The sequence below is a fragment of the Solea senegalensis genome, linkage group LG20, assembly GCF_019176455.1.
Source record: "Solea senegalensis isolate Sse05_10M linkage group LG20, IFAPA_SoseM_1, whole genome shotgun sequence".
NCBI lineage: Eukaryota > Metazoa > Chordata > Actinopteri > Pleuronectiformes > Soleidae > Solea > Solea senegalensis.
The window spans coordinates 15,631,143-15,651,872 of record NC_058039.1 but is presented as its reverse complement, the minus strand read 5'-3'; the positions used below and the strand labels follow the sequence as shown (position 1 = coordinate 15,651,872).

Genomic DNA, 20,730 nt, shown 5'->3' with positions numbered 1-20,730 from the left:
CTGCCAGAACATCCCTTTCAGGCTTTGAGGAGGAAGCTTAAAGGGCGGTTTCACCCATTTTTTCCCCCCCTTGGTCAAATGAAGAATGAACTTAAAATCGTTTTCTTGCTGCTGTTTTTGTTTAATTCACATTCTATTACAGTTGGATTATATTTGACCACTTTACTTGATTTTTTTTTCATATCTATTACTGGGGTGATGAGTTATTAGAGGCAATTAGGGGCAATGAGGGACCACGAGTCTCCAAGAAAATGTCGAATTTGGTTGAATGACCTTATATGTAAGTGAAACAACAACAACTACAGTAGCAAAAAAAAAACATGACTAATGAATTGCTTAGTGCTCAGTTTAACTAAATAAACGAGACCGTCGGTGAGATGATTCTATTTCTGTTGTTTACAATGAACTAGGCCTAGTCATTCATTAGATTACATGGTTAATAACTCTTGACAGCACTTTAATTTGTATTCTGAACAAGTTCAAGAACCGCGCTTATGCACTTTCTGTGTCGTTGTGGTGCTTTTGTCTTCCCTCCATCGTTTGTGACGAAAAATACATCACTCTAACGTCTCCACAGACACGTAAACAAAACACTGTCACACTGGGAAACACGGGGACAGTCATGTGTAGCAGATAAGGCTTAATCAGCATTAGTGTGAACTCATTTGACAATGGTTGGAATTATTAAATGCATTGATTTGTTGTGTTCCAGAGAAACAAATGTGCTCTTGTTATGATTAAATTGCAAAATTGGGTCATGGTACCATATTGTTACAGCCAGGCCTTTAGGGAAAAACATGACGAGTGAAGAGAAACTCTCCTTTGCCAACTCCCCAAGAAACTACCAACGACACATAAAACAAACCATTTAAATGTTTATTTAAAATAAGCATGAGATGTCTGCTGGCTGCGTGTCTGCGAGTGATTTACGGGAAGTGTTCTGGGGCTGCTGCTGCAGCTGGGATGATTAGGCCTCTTATGCTGGAACTTCCTGTGCAGGGACCAATCAGCTCCCAGGAGCCACTCAAACAGTCAATCAGACAAACCTGCAATCATGCACACACACACACACACACAAGGAAAGAGGATGTACGACCCTGGGTGGCAGTAAGTGAAAAGTTTGGGAACCACCAGAGTGACAGGAAGCTTCAAACAAGAACACAGCGTGTTGTCTTTGTCGAGGAAAATAAAAGACTTTTCTCTCCACGTCTGCTGCAGCTCATGTTGGATGTTCATTTTAGAAGAATACTTGTGATTGACTTCCTTAATGGCAGCTGGAAATGTGTGTGTGAACAGGATGTGGACCAGACTCGATGGGTCTATTGCTATCGAGGCCAATGCCAAATGACCTACACAGAATACAGGCTCACCGGCTGCTGCATCTGCTGCCGCTTGCTGCTGCCAATGTGCTGCGTTCATCGGTCCACAGGCCGTGTAGACATTGTTCACTACTTGGTCCACATCCATACAGCTGAACGTGGGCTTTCTATAATCTCTGTGTCGGTGTCGTTAAGCAGTAAGAGTCACGTTAAGTGGCATTTAGATCTCTCTCTCTCTGTGTCCTGAGCTCGTCATTAGACGATGCACTGACAGATGCACTCGTTTCATCTCTGAAACTCTGACACGTTTCATTGCATTGCAAATCTTTCATTATACCTTGTGTTGTGCATTTCTCCAAATGTTGATTAAATTGTCTCAGGAGGGAGGTCATGGCCCAAGGGAGACATTTGCCGTTTTTCCACAACATGGTCCCGACTCGACTCGGCACGGCACGGTTATTTCACTTTTCCATTAGCGATAGGACCTGGTACATGGTACTATTTTTAGTACCTGCTCTGGCGAGGGTCCAAGCGAGCTGAGCCGATATCATGTGTGACGTCGTCAAACTGTCGGCACAGGAAGAGACGTCTGACACAAGAATCAAGCCGAACAATGCTTGGTAAAAAGACTTAAAAATCCTAAAAATGTGGGTTATCTCGAACAATTACCAGGGAAATGTCTAAAATGGCTAAATACTCCAGGAGCCTGTTGTATTTAGGCAGGAAGTTGATTTCAATGAACTGAGTCTAATGATTCAGTTCATTGTAAATAACTGCTTTAATAGTCACTCGTTTGTGTGTGTGTGTGTCGCCTATAAAATGAAGTCACGGCAGTTTCATGCAGCCATGCTGTGATGACCCCGCCCACGTTGAGGAGGAGCTATATTGTAATGGAAACACAACCAAACCGTGTAAAGTCGAGCCAAGTTGGGATCGTGTTGTAGAAAAGTGGCTATTGTCAGATTTTGGTGGTGATCTGTTTAGATTTCTTCAAAACAAGTGTTGACCTTTCAATCATCATCACAGTTTGAAAAGTGAAGCCTAGAAAGTAGAATGGAAGTTGTAGATGTAGTCGTTGGTTATAAAAAGGGAAATTGAACTTCTCGCTTGATAAACATTTTCCTGACTAGTTTAAGGTCTTTTTGCAAACTTAAAAAATAAAAGCATATTAATGAAAGTGTATTTTGAATTGTCATTTCTGTGTATCGTTTCCAAATTCTGCACCAGTTTCAGCACTTTTATTTTCCACAGCGTTGTCACGACTGTTCTTCTTGCATCTGGGATTTCTTTTTTTCTTTTTTTTCTTTTTTGGAGGTGACACTAGGTTGTCACACATACCTTTGCTGCAGTGTTATAATAATAATTTAAAAAAAGCCCGTCTGTGGAGACCTCGGTGGCAGAACTTTAAAGAAACGATAGAAGGTGGCAGAGGCAAATCCAGCTGACGGGTTATTAGCTGTAACGAGGTCGGGAGTAACCATGCGCTCTTGTTTTTCATCTTTCCTCCACGCTTTCTCCACCCATGCTTTCTCCCCATCCCCAACACCCCCCTGCGCTGCCCCCCCAGCTTTTTTTTTTTAAAGCTCTACCAATGAGAGATCTACTACGGCATTCCTTCCTAGAGACAGAGACCTCCAGGTCTGGTGCATCCTTCCCTCTGCCTTTCATGCCGCTCAACACCAATCACATGCTTGGCACCGAATGATTCCGCATCACAGAATTCATGGTTAACATCCCTCAGTGTAACAACTGCAGCGGCCTCAGTGAGGCCATTAAAAAAAAACTCATTGTCAGTGTTTAGTTTGCAGAGTGGAAATTTAAAAATTCCTGCTGCAGACATTTGATTCCAATTCAAAGTCAAACCAAGGACTCATAAGGGGGTTGATGGTGGCTGGTGAAAAACAGATGAGAAACACATTGAAATTGACTGTGCCATAATGAAGAAATTAGTAATTACATGAGGTTCTAGACAAGTCAAGCAGGTTTTGTGTTTATACTGAGGCAGACAAGAAAGAGCAGAGTCCAAATGTGTTCCACTGCTACTCAACGTTGTCCTTAAACATAGAATAAATTAAATGTTTATGATGGAAATGATTACCGGCAGAAAACGGCTTTTATGACAAATATGGTCACACTTCAGAGTGTCATCATTTAATGCTGCATTTCCGTGTTGTTGTTGTTTTTCTTCGATTGTACTATTTTACTTTATGGCAAATGTCACGTTGGCTTATGTTTTCTCTAGGTTTTGTTTTATTGTTAGTATTTATTTAGTACGTATGTATGACAATGATTCTCAAACTCGCAACCTGGGGACCACATGCAGCCGCCCCCAGATCGATTAATATCGAGTTATTTGCGGGTGTCTTTTTTAATTACAGATTCATTTTGCATCATAATTACTTTTTTTATTGGGAACTATGTCACTCCATGTCAAAACAAAGACTTTTATGTTGACATTCTTTGACAATTCAACGCAAATAGTGTTATTGCGACATCACGACAGAATACGGTAGCGCCCGCGCCCGTGTAACAACTTCAGTGGCCTCAGTGAAGCCATTAAAAAAAAACCTCATTGTTAGTGTTTAGTTTGCAGAGTGGAAATTTAAAAATTCCTGCTGAAGACATTTGATTCCAATTCAAAGTCAAACCAAGGACTCTTGTGGCAAGTCTGGCTTGTCTCACATTTCCAGCTCTCACTGGTGGGAGCGTTCTCATGCATCTGAATGAGGCCGCGCTGGGTATCTCCAGCAACTTGCTTTGGATTAAATGAAATCAGCTCTGCATAATGTCAATATCAGTGTCACAGTGTGCCAGCTCGGGGAGCGGAGATTACATTATATTTATAGCCTCATTCAATCCAATTCCTCCAAATGATGTTTGTGCAAACCCACGGCAAATCTGCCAATGAGAATAATTCAGCGTTTAACGCGCCGCACACTGACTTCCGTGCCCCTCTCTCTACAAAAAAATACAAATCAGTTGCACCGTCATGACCTGAACAGTGAGGTAAAGGGTTTGTCTTTTAAATAAATGGTTCAGCAGATTCCGTGGGGTTTGGTGTGGCCTCCTATCGCCCATGGACTTTACAGTAAGACGAAAAATCTGGGTCATGGAAAAAGGAGGAAGTTGCCTCTGTGAGAAGGACGCTAAATGAAACTCACTTCCTCACGCTCAAGGGCAAGAAAAAAAAAAGGATCTTTTCATACTGTTTTTTTTAATTCAAGGGATTCGTATCATATGTGCGGAAATTTATCTTTTTAATTTATTATACACTTGAATCTCTTTGTCAGGAGGGATATGGAAATGTGTTAAAAGCAATTTCCATTTCGGGAAGAAGGGAAAAATGTCACTGGAGCCTCGGAGCCTCTGACTGTGTGAGTGTGTTTGCAGCATGTGGTTGATTAACCAGCGAGACCACAGCTCTCCAACCAACATATATACAAGTGACATGTGATATTATGAATCCTGTCAGTGAATGAAAAATAAAAAGGAGACGTTTAAATGAGGGCCACGCGGTGGGTGTAGCGGTGAGCACTCCTGCCCTGTGTTTCTCATTTTGTGGATTTGTGAAATGTAGAGAACCTCAAATGTTTATTACGTATGTTATATGTTATACGATGGATTTTTGCGATCAAATCACATTTTTTTCGTCCACCTTCCTCATATCCAATATTGCTCACCTATAACTATAACTCACCTGAGAACACACTGACAAAAAGGCGATCTATTTATTACTCAACACAATTTATAACATTAGCCTCATCATTTATCGATATTTCAACGCAGAGATGTGACAAATTATATCTCTAACTGCGTCATTTCTTGTGTGCAACAGTTAAATATTTAAATATTTGTTTAAATGTATGAATATTGTGATAAAAATTGGCATATCTATACTGCCTCTCTGGTCAAACACCTGCTACTGCGTTAACATTTTGTCATTGGCTAATTTTTTTTTTAGCCCATGCTCGCATCACTGGTACACTCTACATTGTCCCAGACTCCTCCCCTTTCTTAAATGCAGGGGCTGTTGCTCGGTTGTCTTTCTCACTCGTCCACAACAGCGTGTCAACAGAAGAGACAGGAGTTGTAAACTCTCGGTACAGTCAGCTGAAGAGGCATTTTCTTAGAATTTAAATGAGTCAATATGAGCAAAAGAAAAATGTCATTAAGGAGCTGAAATTCCTCTAGATTCAGAAAACAGAGTATAGTCCATTGGAAGTCCCACGACACACAGAAAAGTGTCAGAACAGTGTACTAGTGTATAGTGCAATCCTGCCTACTGTGGCTTTAACTGGTGTCGACCTACATCGCTCATTTCCTTTCTTCTTTGGCAAATATTCAATAAAACTTCGACTCTGCGGACTCTCGCGAAAACTTTTCCCATCAGCTCAAAACATTTCCATCACAGTCTGAGAAGACGCGCGGCGAGACAATGAGATATTGATGTCGCGCTGAAAGACAATGGGAATCATCAGCTATTTCCTGTCAGGGTTTTTTTTGGGGCCGAGGAAATTACCCCCTCCATCACAGGAAGGACGCCGGGAAATAGGAGAGCGCCGGGGGCGACTGTGAGAAAACAGCGGGGTTAATTGGAGCCACTTATTCCTACGTGTTGTACACACAGGTGAATTGATGTCCTCCGTTTGCTCAGCTCTTGAATTGGATATGTCGCGCTCCGTGTCAGGATGACAAGAGGCGAGAGCGTCATACAGGATGTGTTAAAGGGAAGAAAAGAGGGTGTTAATGGGATAATTCAGGGTTGTTGTTTTTTTGAGGTGTGGTTTCTGCACTCTGTTGTTGTCAAGGACACAAGGAAAAGCTGATTGTAGCACCTTTACAAAAGGTTCACCTAATAAAATCTTTGTCTTTGTAGCTGCTTCACTCTCCTGCACCAAAGTCCATGGAGAAAACATGGATGTGCTGGTTTACCGGTGCCTCCTTCGGTACGTTTGTGTCACTCGGGTTAATCCGAACGAAGGATTCCAAACATCAAAGGCACAGAATGTCACACTTGAGACAGGAAGTGGATGGACAACCCCGGGAGAGCCTTGATGTAAAATCGCTAGTTTTCTCTATGAATTCTGGCATGGAGCGTGAGTGAAAAACTTCAGTTTCCAGTGGGAAAACGGTGATGAACATGGTCATAAGATGTTGTAAACGTAATCAGGCGTCAGTGCCTCATACAAGCAAACTCCGATAAAAATATAGGCCACAGAAGATGAAAAGAGCTGCTTTAAATTTCCTTTTCATCTCTGATTGCAGTGGCTCCTGATCAGAAACGCGCAGACTCGTGATCCAGTTCTGTTCGGGACGCACAGACGATCCCATGTGTGCTTGTTTGTGACAAAGTATCCATTATTCAGGCCCTGAAACGGAGGGGTGATATTCCTAGAATGTGGGTCAGCCATGTTTTGCTTCTCCAACCAAGGGAAGGGTGCAGACCACTCCCCTTTATTTCTACAGGCCATGTGGAGGCTTAAAGGGAGGCAGCCGCCCAGCAACAACCCCAAACAGCCTCGCTATCGGCCCCTAGAGGTGGCTCAGTTTATGATACATAAATTGATCAGATGAGAAACACATTGAAATTGACTGTGCCATAATGAAGAAATTAGTAATTACATGAGGTTCTAGACAAGTCAAGCATGTTTTGTGTTTATACTGAAGCAGACAAGTGAGGGCAGAGTCCAAATGTGTTCCACTGCTACTCAACGTTGTCCTTAAACATAGAATAAATTAAATGTTTATGATGGAAATGATTACCGGCAGAAAACGGCTGAGAATGGACTCTTTTATGACAAATATGGTCACACTTAAGAGTGTCATCATTTAATGCATTTCCTTGTTGTTGTTGTTTTTCTTCGATTGTACTATTTTACTTTATGGCGAATGTCATATGTCATGTTTGCTTATGTTTTCTCTAGGTTTTGCTTTATTGTTAGTATTTATTTAGTATTTATGTATGACAATGATTCTATAACTCGCAACCTGGGGACCACATGCAGCCGCCCCCAGATCGATTAATATCAAGTTATAATGAGTTATTTGCGGGTGTCTTTTTTAATTACAGATTCATTTTACATCATAATTACTTTTTTTATTGTGAACTATGTCACTCCATGTCAAAACAAAGACTTTTATGTTGACATTCTTTGACAATTCAACGCAAATACTGTTATTGCGACATCACGACAGAATACGGTAGCGCCCGCCTCAACTGAACTGTTGTTTTTTCCCCAAACAATTTGACTTTTTTCACTTGAGCGGCCCCCACACTGACAAATGTGGACATTTACTGTACGTTAACTGAAGTAAGAGCTATATATGAATCGTAGGGAAGAAATAAACAGTTCTAAAACAACAAATATGATGACAGCGAAACAAAAACAGTTAGATAACGCTGAGGTCGCTGTATTGTCCGTGCACTGCGGCGGCGAGGGCCGCGGTGACCGTGCTCCCTCCTGTTATTGAAGGTGAAGAGTCATGTCCCTCTTGTTGTCCCTCACTTTATGCAGCGCAGACAAATGCGACACAAGTGAAGTGCTGATTTACCCAGACCCTCCCCTGACTCAATCACGGCACACTTGTGCGGCCAGTACAAACGACAAGGACGGCAATTTCGTAAAGAGCAATCAGAAGCAAATCAGAGAACCTGCTAATTAGACGAAGAAGACAATGAAGCTTATCAGGGACACTCGAAGGAAACGGCCCCTCGCATGAAGGTCAAACTCTGTTTTCTGTCATTTTATAATTCAATAGTAATGTTTTGCACTTTGAAAATGCTACCTAGCGCAAGTTAGAACACGTTCATTACAGCAAATGCAAATCACAGGAGTATTTTCCTATAGATGTGGGAGCAGTTTTGGACGTTGTTTAATGAGGCCTAGTTACAGCGCGAAACAAACATACTGTGCTAAGTAACATAATTAAACTTTGCCCTATATTCTGGTTTATTCTCCACACATGTATTTTTTTCTGTGTCCTTGTGTGTGTGTGTGTGTGCTATTTGTGTTACTGTATCACTGTAGTGCTTTTATTTATACCCTTTTCTCCTGCTTTGCTTTGGTAATTATGAGGGTTTGAGATGGTAACGTCTTTATATAAAATATACGGAGGCCTTTAGGCAAATAGGAAAGTTATGGTTTCCGATAAAAGTCATTGGCAAAATAACAAAACACTGCCGTGACACAACGTGTTAAGTTCCTAAATCTGATTCTATTGCGATGACAGAAAACAAAATGAATGAGGAGGAACGCACTTCGAACACACAATTCAGCAGGAAACCAAAGAAGAATCAAAAACAAAAAAAAAAAGCCCCACAGAGAGCAGTGAAACCAGGCTGATTAACTTCAGCTGCTGGAGATCAACACAAGTGAGGAAACCTGTGATCTCGATGCTCTGGACAGTTTCACCCACATCATCGTGTCAACATCTAACAGCACGTTCTCACCATATATTCACTTATGTTAGTCATAAACTGTGTATAAACATGAACATATACATTGAAGTTGCTTTTAATCGATTTTTTAATCAGTTACTCAACAAATAGTCAACTATTTTGATCATCTATTAATCGAGTGTTTCTTCTTAAATGTGTATATTGCCTGGTTTCTTTGCTCCATGTGACAAAGAAATCATTAAAAACTGACAAAACAACATCATCATTTGGAGGATTTGGTAAACAACAATCAACATTTTTCAACATTCTCTGACCGGTTGTCCAAATAATTGTAAGTTGCAGCCCTCGATACAACCCAAAAAGCCTAAATATCTCATTAATGGTTCATTATAAATAGCGGCATACACCACCAACGTCATGTGACCGCAGTGTGAGTTAGCGATGCAGCAATCATGTGAGCAATACGGATACGCAGTTTATTTTAAGCTAAAAAAAAAAGAATAACGTTGCAAAATAACTGTCGCGCTATAATTTTGGTTAGTGGACAAAAACATCAGAATTTCCAGCATTTTCAGACATTTTTCTGACCAAACAAGTACTCTTAATTAATTCAAGAAAATAATCAATTATCAAAACAAATATATCCAAATTAGTTAAAGCAGTAATCAAGTTTCCTTCCAGAGACATGTTTCCTTCCAATTTACAAACCCTGAAAATCCATTATCTCCATCTCAGTGGGCTGATTGTTCACACTGTGTAAAGAGTTTGTGGATAATTTGCTCCCTGGTAATATTTCATTTTAGATTTACCTTGATAAAAAGCTGTGGTGACAGACAGACAGACAGACAGACAGTAACAGCAGCAGTAGAAGACAACTCCCATCCCATGATCCCAGGCAATTTTACAACATCACCAACCTCCAGCTCTAAAACAGCTTTGACTGAGAGATGTCAAGCTGTAGAGAAATTGATGTCGGCCACATTTGAGATGACAACTGCTGCGCGAGCGCTGATTTATCTCACGGCCGCTGTCATAAATCTGTATTTATGACTGTCAGACGAGGAATTTAGACTTTTTATCAGCAGACGCTGTGCAACGACTGCTGCATGTACAAGAAGCAGACGCCGACGCCACCACCGCCGCGTCCTTTTTGACTGTCTTATCTGCTCCATTGTCTGAGAACGTGTTGGTGTGATGGAGGATTCAGCTGTGGTCAAACGCAGCGTAGGTGACCGCAGGGAACGGGCAGGAAGCAGAGGATTCATTCATGGCTGCGGCACGGCGGCGCGCAAAATGACAGCCTGACATTTGGACTGTGATTAAATCAAAGGGCAATTTTAGTGTTGTCTAACAACAGAAGCAGAAGGGGAAAAAAACACATCTAAATGAAAACAAGTGCCTTGTTAATTTGTCAGCATTGAAGGTCCAGCGTGTAACAAATAGAGACTTCTAGTAGATTGCATCAAAATGGAGGTCTAGACCCACACATCTCCAAGGAATACTAATATTTACTATAATTTAAAAAAGAGGATGTGAAGGTCATGGTTACCTCGTGTTGTTATGACCAAAGAACACTTGTATAATGACATCACATCTGGAAGAACGAGCACCCGGGGTCAAGGACAAACTGATTTGATTTTGGGGGTCAAATTCAAAGGTCGCTGCTGACTTTCGGATTTGGCACACATTTTTAAGTTGCAGTGTTCCCTGAGCACCAGGGTTGGGAAACACTGGCCTAAGGTGACCAAATTCATCTGGTCATACAGGATGTTCAATTCACACAAACCCCAGCTTCAGTTCAAAGTCAAGAACTAACATTTTTAAATGTAAAACCACATTCACTTTATTAAATTGCTCTGTCACTGCTCTTAATTCTAATCCTAACCCTGTAAATCTTACCGCTGCTGATGACATCACTACCTGTGACGTAGCCTAACCTTGAGCTGATTGGCTTGGAGAGAAGTCATGTGATTTTCCAAACTCACTGGGTTGCATAGTGATTATATCGTCACTTTCCCGATAAAGGCGTAAGTCTGTGCCCTTCATTTTCCTGATTGCACTGTTGACTCTATACTGCCCCCCACAGTTTAAGTAGGTATTGCTCCATTTCACCGTAAAGGCAATGGTTTACTTCCATGCAACGGTGCTCGTTGGGTCAGCAGTAGGTGGCGTCATAACAAACAAGGGAGACATTTAGATAAAATATCAACTTAACTTCTTTCTTGCACACAATCCAAGCACTTTCAATGACACACGTCTATATAGGGTGATTTTCAAAATTCACAAACTTTCAAGGATTTCAAGGACACATAGGAGGCCAGTGGGTGTCATATTAATGTGTAGTATATGATCATTATTCTAAATATCGTGATGTGTAGGAAATACGCCCTTGTGAATGAGAAGCACAGGACAGGAAGATTCTGTACAAAATAAATGTAATCTTTTCAAATTCACTCTCTCTCATCATTTTTCCTCCAAGTCTCTCCCCTGACTGAACTACAGGTCACAGACGAAGCACAAAGCAGCAGCAGCACAGCGATTAATCACAGTCGTTCGGCGCGTGACGACTGCAGCGCTGAAGTGAGTGCATGAGTGATTACACTTGACCAGCAGCGACACTACAGTGCAGTACAAGCGCGGATGCTCGTGTTGAGCAAACACACAAGTTCTTCTGCAGGGGGAGCGGTGAGTCTTTGCAGCTGCTCTCCAACTGTGACCGCGGCTGCAAAGGTCGCGACCTCGGCTCTGATGTGAACACGGTTGACTGACTTGTCGGATCACGGCGGGATGAATTATGACAGCTTTCCAAAGCAGAGAATGAAAACATCATACTTGCAACTTGTGCCATGACTGGACAGAATCTCTACACTTTGTCAGTGGATATTCAATGTATTTAACATTTTTTTATGTTATGTTATTGGCGCCTATCCAGAGGTGCTGAAATATTCTACTCAAGTAAAAAATACCACTATTTTGATTAAATTCTTAAGTACAAGTTAACGTACTGGTCTGAAAAATGTACTCAGCAAAAGAGTAAAAGTTCCTTAGTTACTTTTTTAACAAGGTTTGGGTTCTTCTAAAAAAAAATATTGGCAGTAGTAGTAGTGATAGATATTTGACAGAATTTCAAAATAAAAGTGCCTTTGTTGATATGGAACGAGATATAGTTCACAATAAAAATGTATTAAAGATGCAAAAATGAATCTATTACTTAAAAAGAACCATAGAGAAATATCTGACAGCCAAGGGTGGTAAGTTTAAGACCTATGATCTGAATGTTGTTGTATTCATATGCACTTTTATTTTCAAAAACATAAAAGCCCCAAAAAACAACTGTTGCTGTTCTCTTTACCACAAGAAAATAAAGGATGTTTAATTGTCTCCACACTGGCACAGACCATGTGGGTGTTTCCCCATAATAGTAATGTGTTCACTGGATACAGGATGAGGGAAAGGACACGTTGGGAGTCTCATTTGAAGTATCTTCTACTGCCCTTAACCTGATCTAGAATACTGGAAGAACAATCGTAAAAATTGTTAATACTACTAACTGCTGGTGTCTGTAGCTTTGACATAAATAACACTGCCAGATGTGAACAATGACTGGATTAAATCTGATAATCTGGCCCACATCGAGAACTTGGATACACACTGCCACCAAGTGGTGGAGTCCTAACACACAAGGTACAGAGGATTATCTAATGGATAACTGTGGATTTTAATTAAGAGGATAAGTGAGTGTGTACTCATTTTGGAGTTGCATTCAATTATTCTTGTATCTAATTGTATATTAATAATAACAACAATAATAATAATAATAACAATAACAACAACAAAAACAACAACAATAATAATAATAATAATAATAATAATAATAATAATAATAATAATAATAATACAATATTCGTTTTTGACATATTTATATTTTTGTGCTTTGGCAGAATTTATGATATGCACATATCCACCCACAAGGGGGCGATCTAAGATATACGCCATGTTTGAGTTTCTCCGTGGATAAACAAAACTGCATGACTCTCAGTCAGCTGTAGTTTGCTCGGCTAACAGTCACATTCAGGTAATAGCTCTGTGTTTCTTCTCCCGTTGAGTTGAAAACACCTCAAATTGCTGTTTTGCTGCAGTTTTCCCCGTGATAATGTGTTGTCTTTAACTCGCTAGCTGCTGCTGTTGTATCAGACGCGGCTAACGTTCATTTTGGGGTCAGTTTGCTCACTGTCAGCTAATCAGCTTGCTAACCGGCTAGCTGGCTAGCTGTTATTGTGGTGGTTTGTTGTCCGAAAATGGCTTTTAAAACAGCCCGTTCTTGTATTTGTTGTATTACAGTGTTAGATAATGTACATCGACAGTCGTAAGTTCCCTGTCAGTGCTTGACATTAGCTCAAACATGTAAATGACGTGCTAAGCTAACTAGCCTTGTAACGTTATTAGTGTTGAACAACTTAGGCACAACAGACCTTTCAAGGTATCGACAAATTAGTGTTAATTAAAGTATATGTAAAGAGATAGAGACTTGTTTATACATTGGATAGTCTTATTAACTGATAAATAAGTTCCGTAAACTTTGCACATGGATAGACTCTGTTAAGCCTTTTATACTCAACGTGGGTCAGCCATTTTAGGGTTGTTTGGTACATGTTGTATTTTGAAGTCACACAATATTTATGTTTTAAAATGTTGCTTTTTATCACTGCACATTTCACCTATAGTTAATTCGGGTGTCTTTATAGTTTAAATGTGAGTGTGAAGGTCCAAATGCAATCACTACTTCAAAGAGCCATGTCCATCAAGTCTGGCACTGACTTTTTAAGAACTTAAACTGGGTCAGTCAGCACTTGTTCAACTGTGTTGACTAACCAGGTAAATAGACACATACAGTTTGCAGTTGTTGACTATTTCTCTGTCCCTTTGAACCTGTTATAATGTCTTAACATGATCTAGTACAGAACTATAGGAGCTGGTCATGAGGTTTGGGTGTACTGTATTGTATGTGATTGTGTAGTCAGCTCTTATCTTGGTCTAGATTAAAGTCTCTACTGTTTACTGTGTCAACATTGTTGTCTACAAATCTCAGCCAGTCACTGAGCACAGGTGTGGATGGTGTAATTGCACAGAGGTGATGCTGAGAATCCCTGTTCTATTGCTGGCCTTGTGTTTTCCAGGTGTGACTATGGGGACATCACTCTCCCACCTCCTTAAGCATAACGGCCACGATGAGGATGAGAACAGACTGGCCTCTCCTGATGACGCCCAAACTGAGGATGGCAAGGACGGAGATGTCTCCCAGTTTCCTTATGTGGAGTTCACAGGAAGGGACAGTGTGACGTGTCCCACATGTCAGGGCACCGGGAGGATCCCCAGAGGTAACACCAAACGTCTTTCATGACCTAGACTCAATAATTAGGTAGTATCAGTAATAATAATAATCCTGACATGAAGCCATGGACTGTTAATTGTGACTCATCACTTTGCTACCTGTGTTTCAGGACAAGAAAATCAACTTGTGGCATTGATTCCATACAGTGACCAAAGGCTTCGGCCCAGGAGGACGTGAGTACATTTACCTTCATGTGTTTGACTGTCAGAACCACCCACACTGTGTAAAATGTAAACTTTAGATTGAAGCAGCAGGAGAAACCGCCTGCAGCGTGTAAACCATGTCAGCGTTGTGTGACTGCAAAGCTTATAGGGACCTATGTAAACCGTTCTCTGTCAACATTGCAATCAGTTTTAACATCACAATGACAAGTTTAGGCCAACAAGTTGTCTATTTTATCTGCTAAATGTATGGGGTTGTTAGGGATGGCTTGAAACCAGTTTTTCGTGTCTGATATCCCAGCCTTAAGTATCTATTTTTCCTGCACAATGCAGTTATTTTGACAGTTGACAAGTTATACTTTTATGTTTTTCTTTTCTATCTTAAAATAGCTCCATATAGCTCACATGATCACTGCATCTTTCACTCACATTCTGCTCACATGACGTGGGTGGTGTATCTTGCTATTTAGCCTGTGCTAATGCGATGTTTAGGGTTTTTTGGGTTGTACCAGTTTCACAATCCAGGGATTTTGACAATTAAGTTGCCCCCACCCATATTTGCTGTGATAAACACGTGGGTTTGGCAATGATGAAGTATGTAGCATTGAAATTTTAGGAACTATCAATATGTATATTCACCCTGAAAATGTTAGCAGTACACTTACTACTACAGCTAAAAACTTGTTGGCCAATATATACATCACAAAATCTGTGCACCTTTTTGAAGTACACACCTTGTTATGAAAATAAGGCTGTGCTCGTCTCTGCCCTCTTCAGGAAGTTGTATGTAACGGCGTCAGTCGTGGTCTGCCTGCTACTATCCAGTCTGGCTGTCTTCTTCCTCTTCCCTCGCTCCATCGACGTGTCCTACGTTGGCGTGAAGTCGGTTTACGTCAGCTATGACCAAGAAAAGCGCAGTGTCTATCTCAACATCACAGTGAGTTTATTTTAACCTACGCACAGCCTGCAGCTGCTGGAACCTGCAGTGTGATTTGGTTATGCATTTTAAAGCATGGTGATGTTCCAACACACATGGAGTTAAAGTGATAGTTTGGGTATCGTAGCTTTTGAAAACTCAAATTTTTGTTTTTTGTCTTTTGTCTTTCTTCCAGAACACTCTCAACATTACCAACAACAACTACTACTCAGTGGAGGTAGCCAACATCACAGGGCAGGTGCAGTTTGCCAAGACGGTGATTGGTAAATCCCGCATCAGTAACATCATCGCCATCAGTCCTCTGGACATGAAACAGGTACAGCAGTTCACCGTTTGTTCTCTTGGTGTGTGTGTGTGTGTGTGTGTGTGTGTGTGCGCGTGTATGTGTGGCTTCGACTCTTAAATCTTTCTCGTTCTTTTCTTTTCTGTCTCTAGATTGATTATATGGTCCCCACTATCATTGCAGATGAGATGAGCTACATGTAGTAAGTAATGTGTTTGTCTATAGCCATTTTCTAATTGCTCCACATTGTTTCAGGTACTCACATTCATTTTGTTTTCCAGTGACTACTGCACTCTACAAACCATCAGGGTTCACAACATTGTGGTCATGATGCAGTAAGTTGTGATGCTCCTCTTGTCATCATTTATTCTCCTCCACGCCTAAACCTTTGACTTGACCCCACGTAACCTCCTCCCTCTTCCCTCTGCAGAGTGACTGTCACGACGACATACTTTGGCCACGTGGAGCAGGTGTCTCAGGAGATGTACCAGTATGTGGACTGCGGAGGCAACACGACGTCTCTCAAACAGACAACCCAACCGTTCAGCGTCCCAAGTTCTGCCGAGTAACCCCCTGTCTCTGTGCTGCTCGCTGACCCTGACCTGACTCGGGCTCTGAATTGGTCATCTGAGGTGATTTACTGTTTCTGCTTCTTGTCCACCTGCAGGATCAAACCAACAAACTGCTGCCATCATGGTGTTTACTGCAGAACCTATACTAAGAGGGAAAGTTATTATAAGTCTTAGTGTCATGTGTGGAAGCACATTGCATTCGGCAGAGAAGAAAATAATTGCACTTAATTAAGACTTTTCCGACATTACATTATCTGTGTCTAATTATCATTATATAAGTCTCATATATGATCCATATCTCATCATTACTCATTAATCCTACATGTGAAAGCTGAATATTTTAACTCCACAAGAACTGTGTCTCTCCCGATGAAGACAAATGTCTACAAGATTTTTATCTCAAAATTAGAAGAAAAAACATTTAATTATTATCAGATATTTAACTACTGAGTACAAAGACTCTTTAGTGCAGATCATGAAATTACAAAACAATTGTTTCTTAAAAAAAAAAAGAATACTATACCACTATAAATAACACCACTATTTTATAATTGAAAACACTTAACGTGCCATAACCTCAAGGAAACTGCAGTACATTTTAACTGCAAGGTTTCTATTTGATAATATTAACAAAATATGTCAATTATTTAGATAACATAGATTTCACATTTCAAAAATTGAAGTATGTATGTTATGTATATGGCAAAATAACAAAAAAGCTTCTTTTAAGATCAGTAACATTTACTACTTTCATGATTCATCCTTTTAAATAACAAGAAATCAGTTTCATTATTTTGTAATGACAGTCAAATCATTACCTGACTTTTATATACTGCATTAGAATTGTGAAACGTGCATCACACGAGTGTTTTCTCCTTGCTGAATGCAGCGTGCGTGCTCCACAGCGTCACACTACATAGTTCTCTTTTACTACGACGACTACTTGTATCCGTTAATATGGGAGTATTTGAGGTTGTGAGGATTTGTATCTTCCACTGTTCTCTTTGGTTTTTGAGCATCACTTCCGTTTAATCTTTAGAGTAATATTGATGACTTGTAACTTGCACTATCTAAATTTGGTGAGAGGGAAGAAACACTGTGAGAAGTGAGTCACTTCGTAATAGTCGGAGACTCAAACTGCCAGATTCAGGCCCTGTAAGTTCAAGAGTAAGAATGGGTATCTTTAGGATCGATATTGACACTTATTCCTTACCCCCACCACTAGAGGGCAGGCTGTCATGTTTTGAATGAAGTGAAGGGCTCCATAAGTGTCCTCCCCCTTTTCTCTACATCACCTCATAACCACAAGGACAAAATAATACCAATATTTTCACCTATTAGTTTCTAAATGCTTTAGTGTTGACGTTTGACACCAAGTCCTAACTTGAATATAAAAAGTTTCATTTCTACATGAAATGATATGCGTAGAACTCCTTATTTTCTTTCCTCCTATTTGCTTTTATTTGGCTCTCACTGCTGTTGTCTTTATTTATAGCTACTGGAGGAATGGGCTTAAGAGTTTATATATATATTTCTTTAATATCAGCAGTAGTTGCAGTCAAAAAATTAGTGAGAAAAAAAGTGTAATTTATATCAGGAAATGATTTCCAACGCTACTGAAATACAGTATAATAGAGGATATGTGGACTATAAATAGGAAAAAGTATTATTTTATTACCAATCAAACCATGTTGCACTTTATAAGTCTGTTTAAAATGCACATTTTAATGAAGCCGTGGTCGTTCTTTGGCATATTTCCTGTCAGTCACACACAAATGTTTGTCGTTTGTTGGTGGGCCAGAGAGCACCGCCCTCTTTGTGGAGTTCTGGCTCCTGGGAAAGTTTCTCATAGATGAACGGGACTGGACTCGAGTTCTTTTCAGCCTCTTCTATCCATCTCTGTGGAGATGTAGGAAACAGAAAATAATGTTGTTGTTGTTGCGCGTAAGAATATTTAGTATGCCAACATTAGTTTATGGTCGGTATCTCAGTGTAGAAGTTTGTCCGTTACCAAACATTCCTGTTGCATTTCAGTTTGGAGTGAGAAGTGAACATTCTAAGGGAGACGGACGATTTAGTCTGGAAGCTTTTAAGAGACAGTTTAAAAAGAAATATGTATGTATTTTGTAATTTGTCCACTCAGAATCAGAGTTTTAAATCTGGATGTTTGCTGTTTAAAGAGTTGTGGCTTGGACACGTCAGAATTTAAAATAACATTTTTGAGAATAATCAATTCAACGGAACGGGTGGATTCACTGAAATACTAAAAATATGACCATGGTGACCGTAAACTGATTGTCCATTCAGATAGTGTGGTTGATTTTTACAGTCAGATGCTGACTGTGCAGGAACCAGCCTGAGAAGCAGATGGTTGCTCTAACTGAAAACATGGCTGCCCGAGGAGAACAGGACACAGATAACAGACTGACTGCGCTTTTATCTCGACTGTAAATTGAAAGTGTAGAAACGGCTCACTATCTCACACCAAAGTCCATAGAGAATATCTTTCGCTCGCAGGGACCCAGAAGCTGCTACTGTCATTCAAGTAAAACCAGACAAAGGATTTCAATCACCAACGTCAAAAAAGAACACATTTGAATTTGGCATTGAAGGCAGCAGAGGAGCGACAAGTCCTGTGTGTCGAGACATAAAAAAAATGCTTATTTTTCCTTTGGACTTTGGTGTCACCCGAAAGAACTGGAACTCTGGAACAATTTTGAAGCCTCTAGAATCGTGATTTGGCCTGTGGCACATTGGCGTTCTGTCAGTCAGACTGGTGTCCTCGCTTAAGTGGCGTACTTTTCCTCTAATTGGGAACACAGTTTACAAAATGGACACAAATCAGAATTAGGGTCAGTTTCCATTAAGATTTCCATTCAAACACATTTGCAGTTGCTCGTGGTGAGTAGTTTCCAGTCTGAAAAGGTTGTCTTTAGAGCTTGTCGTCTTGAGCTGTTTGTTCAGTGGTTAAAACCTGTTTTCCCCTCGTGTCCCTGCTGGCAGCCAAGTTATCAGCGAGAGCAAATGTCCATGTGTCGGCACAGGTGACGCCGTTAGCGCCGCCCAATGCCGACTCGATGTCACTACGTCTTTAGAGCGAGACTCAAAGGAACCCTCAACTCTCCCCTTAAACACATCTATCTCGTCAACTTCGTCGTGAACTGTGACACACATTTGTCCAGTTATTAAAAAAAAAAAAGAAGAAGTAAACTTTAACTCTGGCGTGTCAGCACGTAGTTTGCCAACAATTTCTGGTGTGACCACAACAGCTGTTTAAACAGAAATCGATTTATCATCCTGTAAATTGTGTTTAGAGTGTCTTGATACGGAATGTTAAAAGGATAGGAAGACCTATATATTAGACTAAAGCTGTAATTGAGAAAAGGCACGTTTATGATTTTGTTTTTGATATGTTTTCTCGCACTGCTTTGTATATTTCAACTTTCAACAATAAAACTAACTTAAGGATATCTATTGCAGGATGATGGATGAATTTCTAACATGCACCCTTATAAGCTTTTTATGAGCATTTGGTTTTGGAACAGCTATGTAAGACTGCTACCTCTTCTGGTATTTTTGTTAATGTATTCCTTAAGTTGTGACTGTTTGTGAATAAAATTTTACAGTATGATTATCATGGAGTTTTGTGTTATTTTTCTCTACCCATTGACGTACGAGCTAGACCCATGGGTGTTTGACCTGAGCCCGGCTGAACCTGATGTGTGGAGCCAGATCTGGATCACAAGAACAAGCAGGAAAATGACACTCGGTAACGTTTCATGCACGTGACGATGATTCACGACGAGTCACACGGCAAAACTACACAAGTCTTATGAAAACCTCTGCCATGTCAATATACAGTTGAAAGCAGAAGTTTACATACACTGTATAAAAAGACACATGCTTTTTTTTTCTCACTGTCTGACATGAAACCAGACAATCACTTTTCCTGTTTTAGGTCCGGTAGAATTACCAAAATTATTTCTATTTGCTAAAAACCATCCAATTATGTAATCAAAATTTAAAAAAAAACTTAATTTGCAAGATACTGTCGTAGCATACAGGAGTGAAATCCATATGATGGCACCTGCCCTTTAATCTCTGTATTGGCGTTGTGTATTTTTATTTTTTTTATAAACTGTCAGCACTGTATTTATAATCTGGCTTAACTCACTTTGAAAAATGCCATCCAGTTCACATTCCAGCGTCACTTCAGCAGCGTCCGCCTCTACTTTTTACGAGGTTTAATCTCGTTGACTATGTTGACTTTTGTACATTACATACATAATAGAGAAATTATGTCTAGATTATGTAAATCAAATATTAACAGTAGTCAATGCTAGTTACCAAAAATATATGTTCTTACATATAGTAGGATATGTATTTATTTTTTTCAAGTTTTTTTCAAGATATGCAAGTACAGCACTAGTAACACTAGTAATAATAATAATAATAACAGTTTTAGGCCTTTTTCACTTAAATGTGGTGACAATAGAGCATCTATGAATGGACACCAGTGAGATTGACGTGAACCCCATTTAATTATTTATTTTTATTAAATGTTACTGTATGAGTTTGTGTTAACTAGCGCAGTTTAAGTGATGCATCTATTTGAGGACGCCGGTGTGTGCGTGCGCGTGTGTGTGTGTTTTGGCTGGCAGTGAGTG

The 20,730-nt window shown here is 40.1% G+C and overlaps 1 protein-coding gene across 1 annotated transcript; it reads left to right on the top strand.

Moving 5' to 3' along the window:
- Positions 1 to 12,720: 12,720 nt before the first annotated feature.
- tmem106bb (transmembrane protein 106Bb) lies at positions 12,721 to 19,697 on the top strand. The gene is made up of 8 exons (XM_044053208.1): positions 12,721 to 12,793; positions 13,896 to 14,096; positions 14,220 to 14,283; positions 15,049 to 15,208; positions 15,384 to 15,524; positions 15,644 to 15,693; positions 15,773 to 15,826; positions 15,922 to 19,697. Exons 2-8 carry the CDS (start codon positions 13,904 to 13,906, stop codon positions 16,058 to 16,060), a joined length of 801 nt encoding a protein of 266 aa, XP_043909143.1. The 5' UTR covers positions 12,721 to 12,793; positions 13,896 to 13,903; the 3' UTR covers positions 16,061 to 19,697.
- Positions 19,698 to 20,730: the final 1,033 nt, after the last annotated feature.

Coding starts and splice junctions, on each gene's coding strand:
- tmem106bb (XM_044053208.1), top strand. CDS start 13,904: ATGGGGACATCACTCTCCCACCTCCTTAAGCATAACGGCCACGATGAG. Junction 15,209..15,383: donor GTGTCTATCTCAACATCACA/GTGAGTTTATTT, acceptor TCTTTCTTCCAG/AACACTCTCAACATTACCAA. Junction 15,694..15,772: donor GATGAGATGAGCTACATGTA/GTAAGTAATGTG, acceptor TTTGTTTTCCAG/TGACTACTGCACTCTACAAA.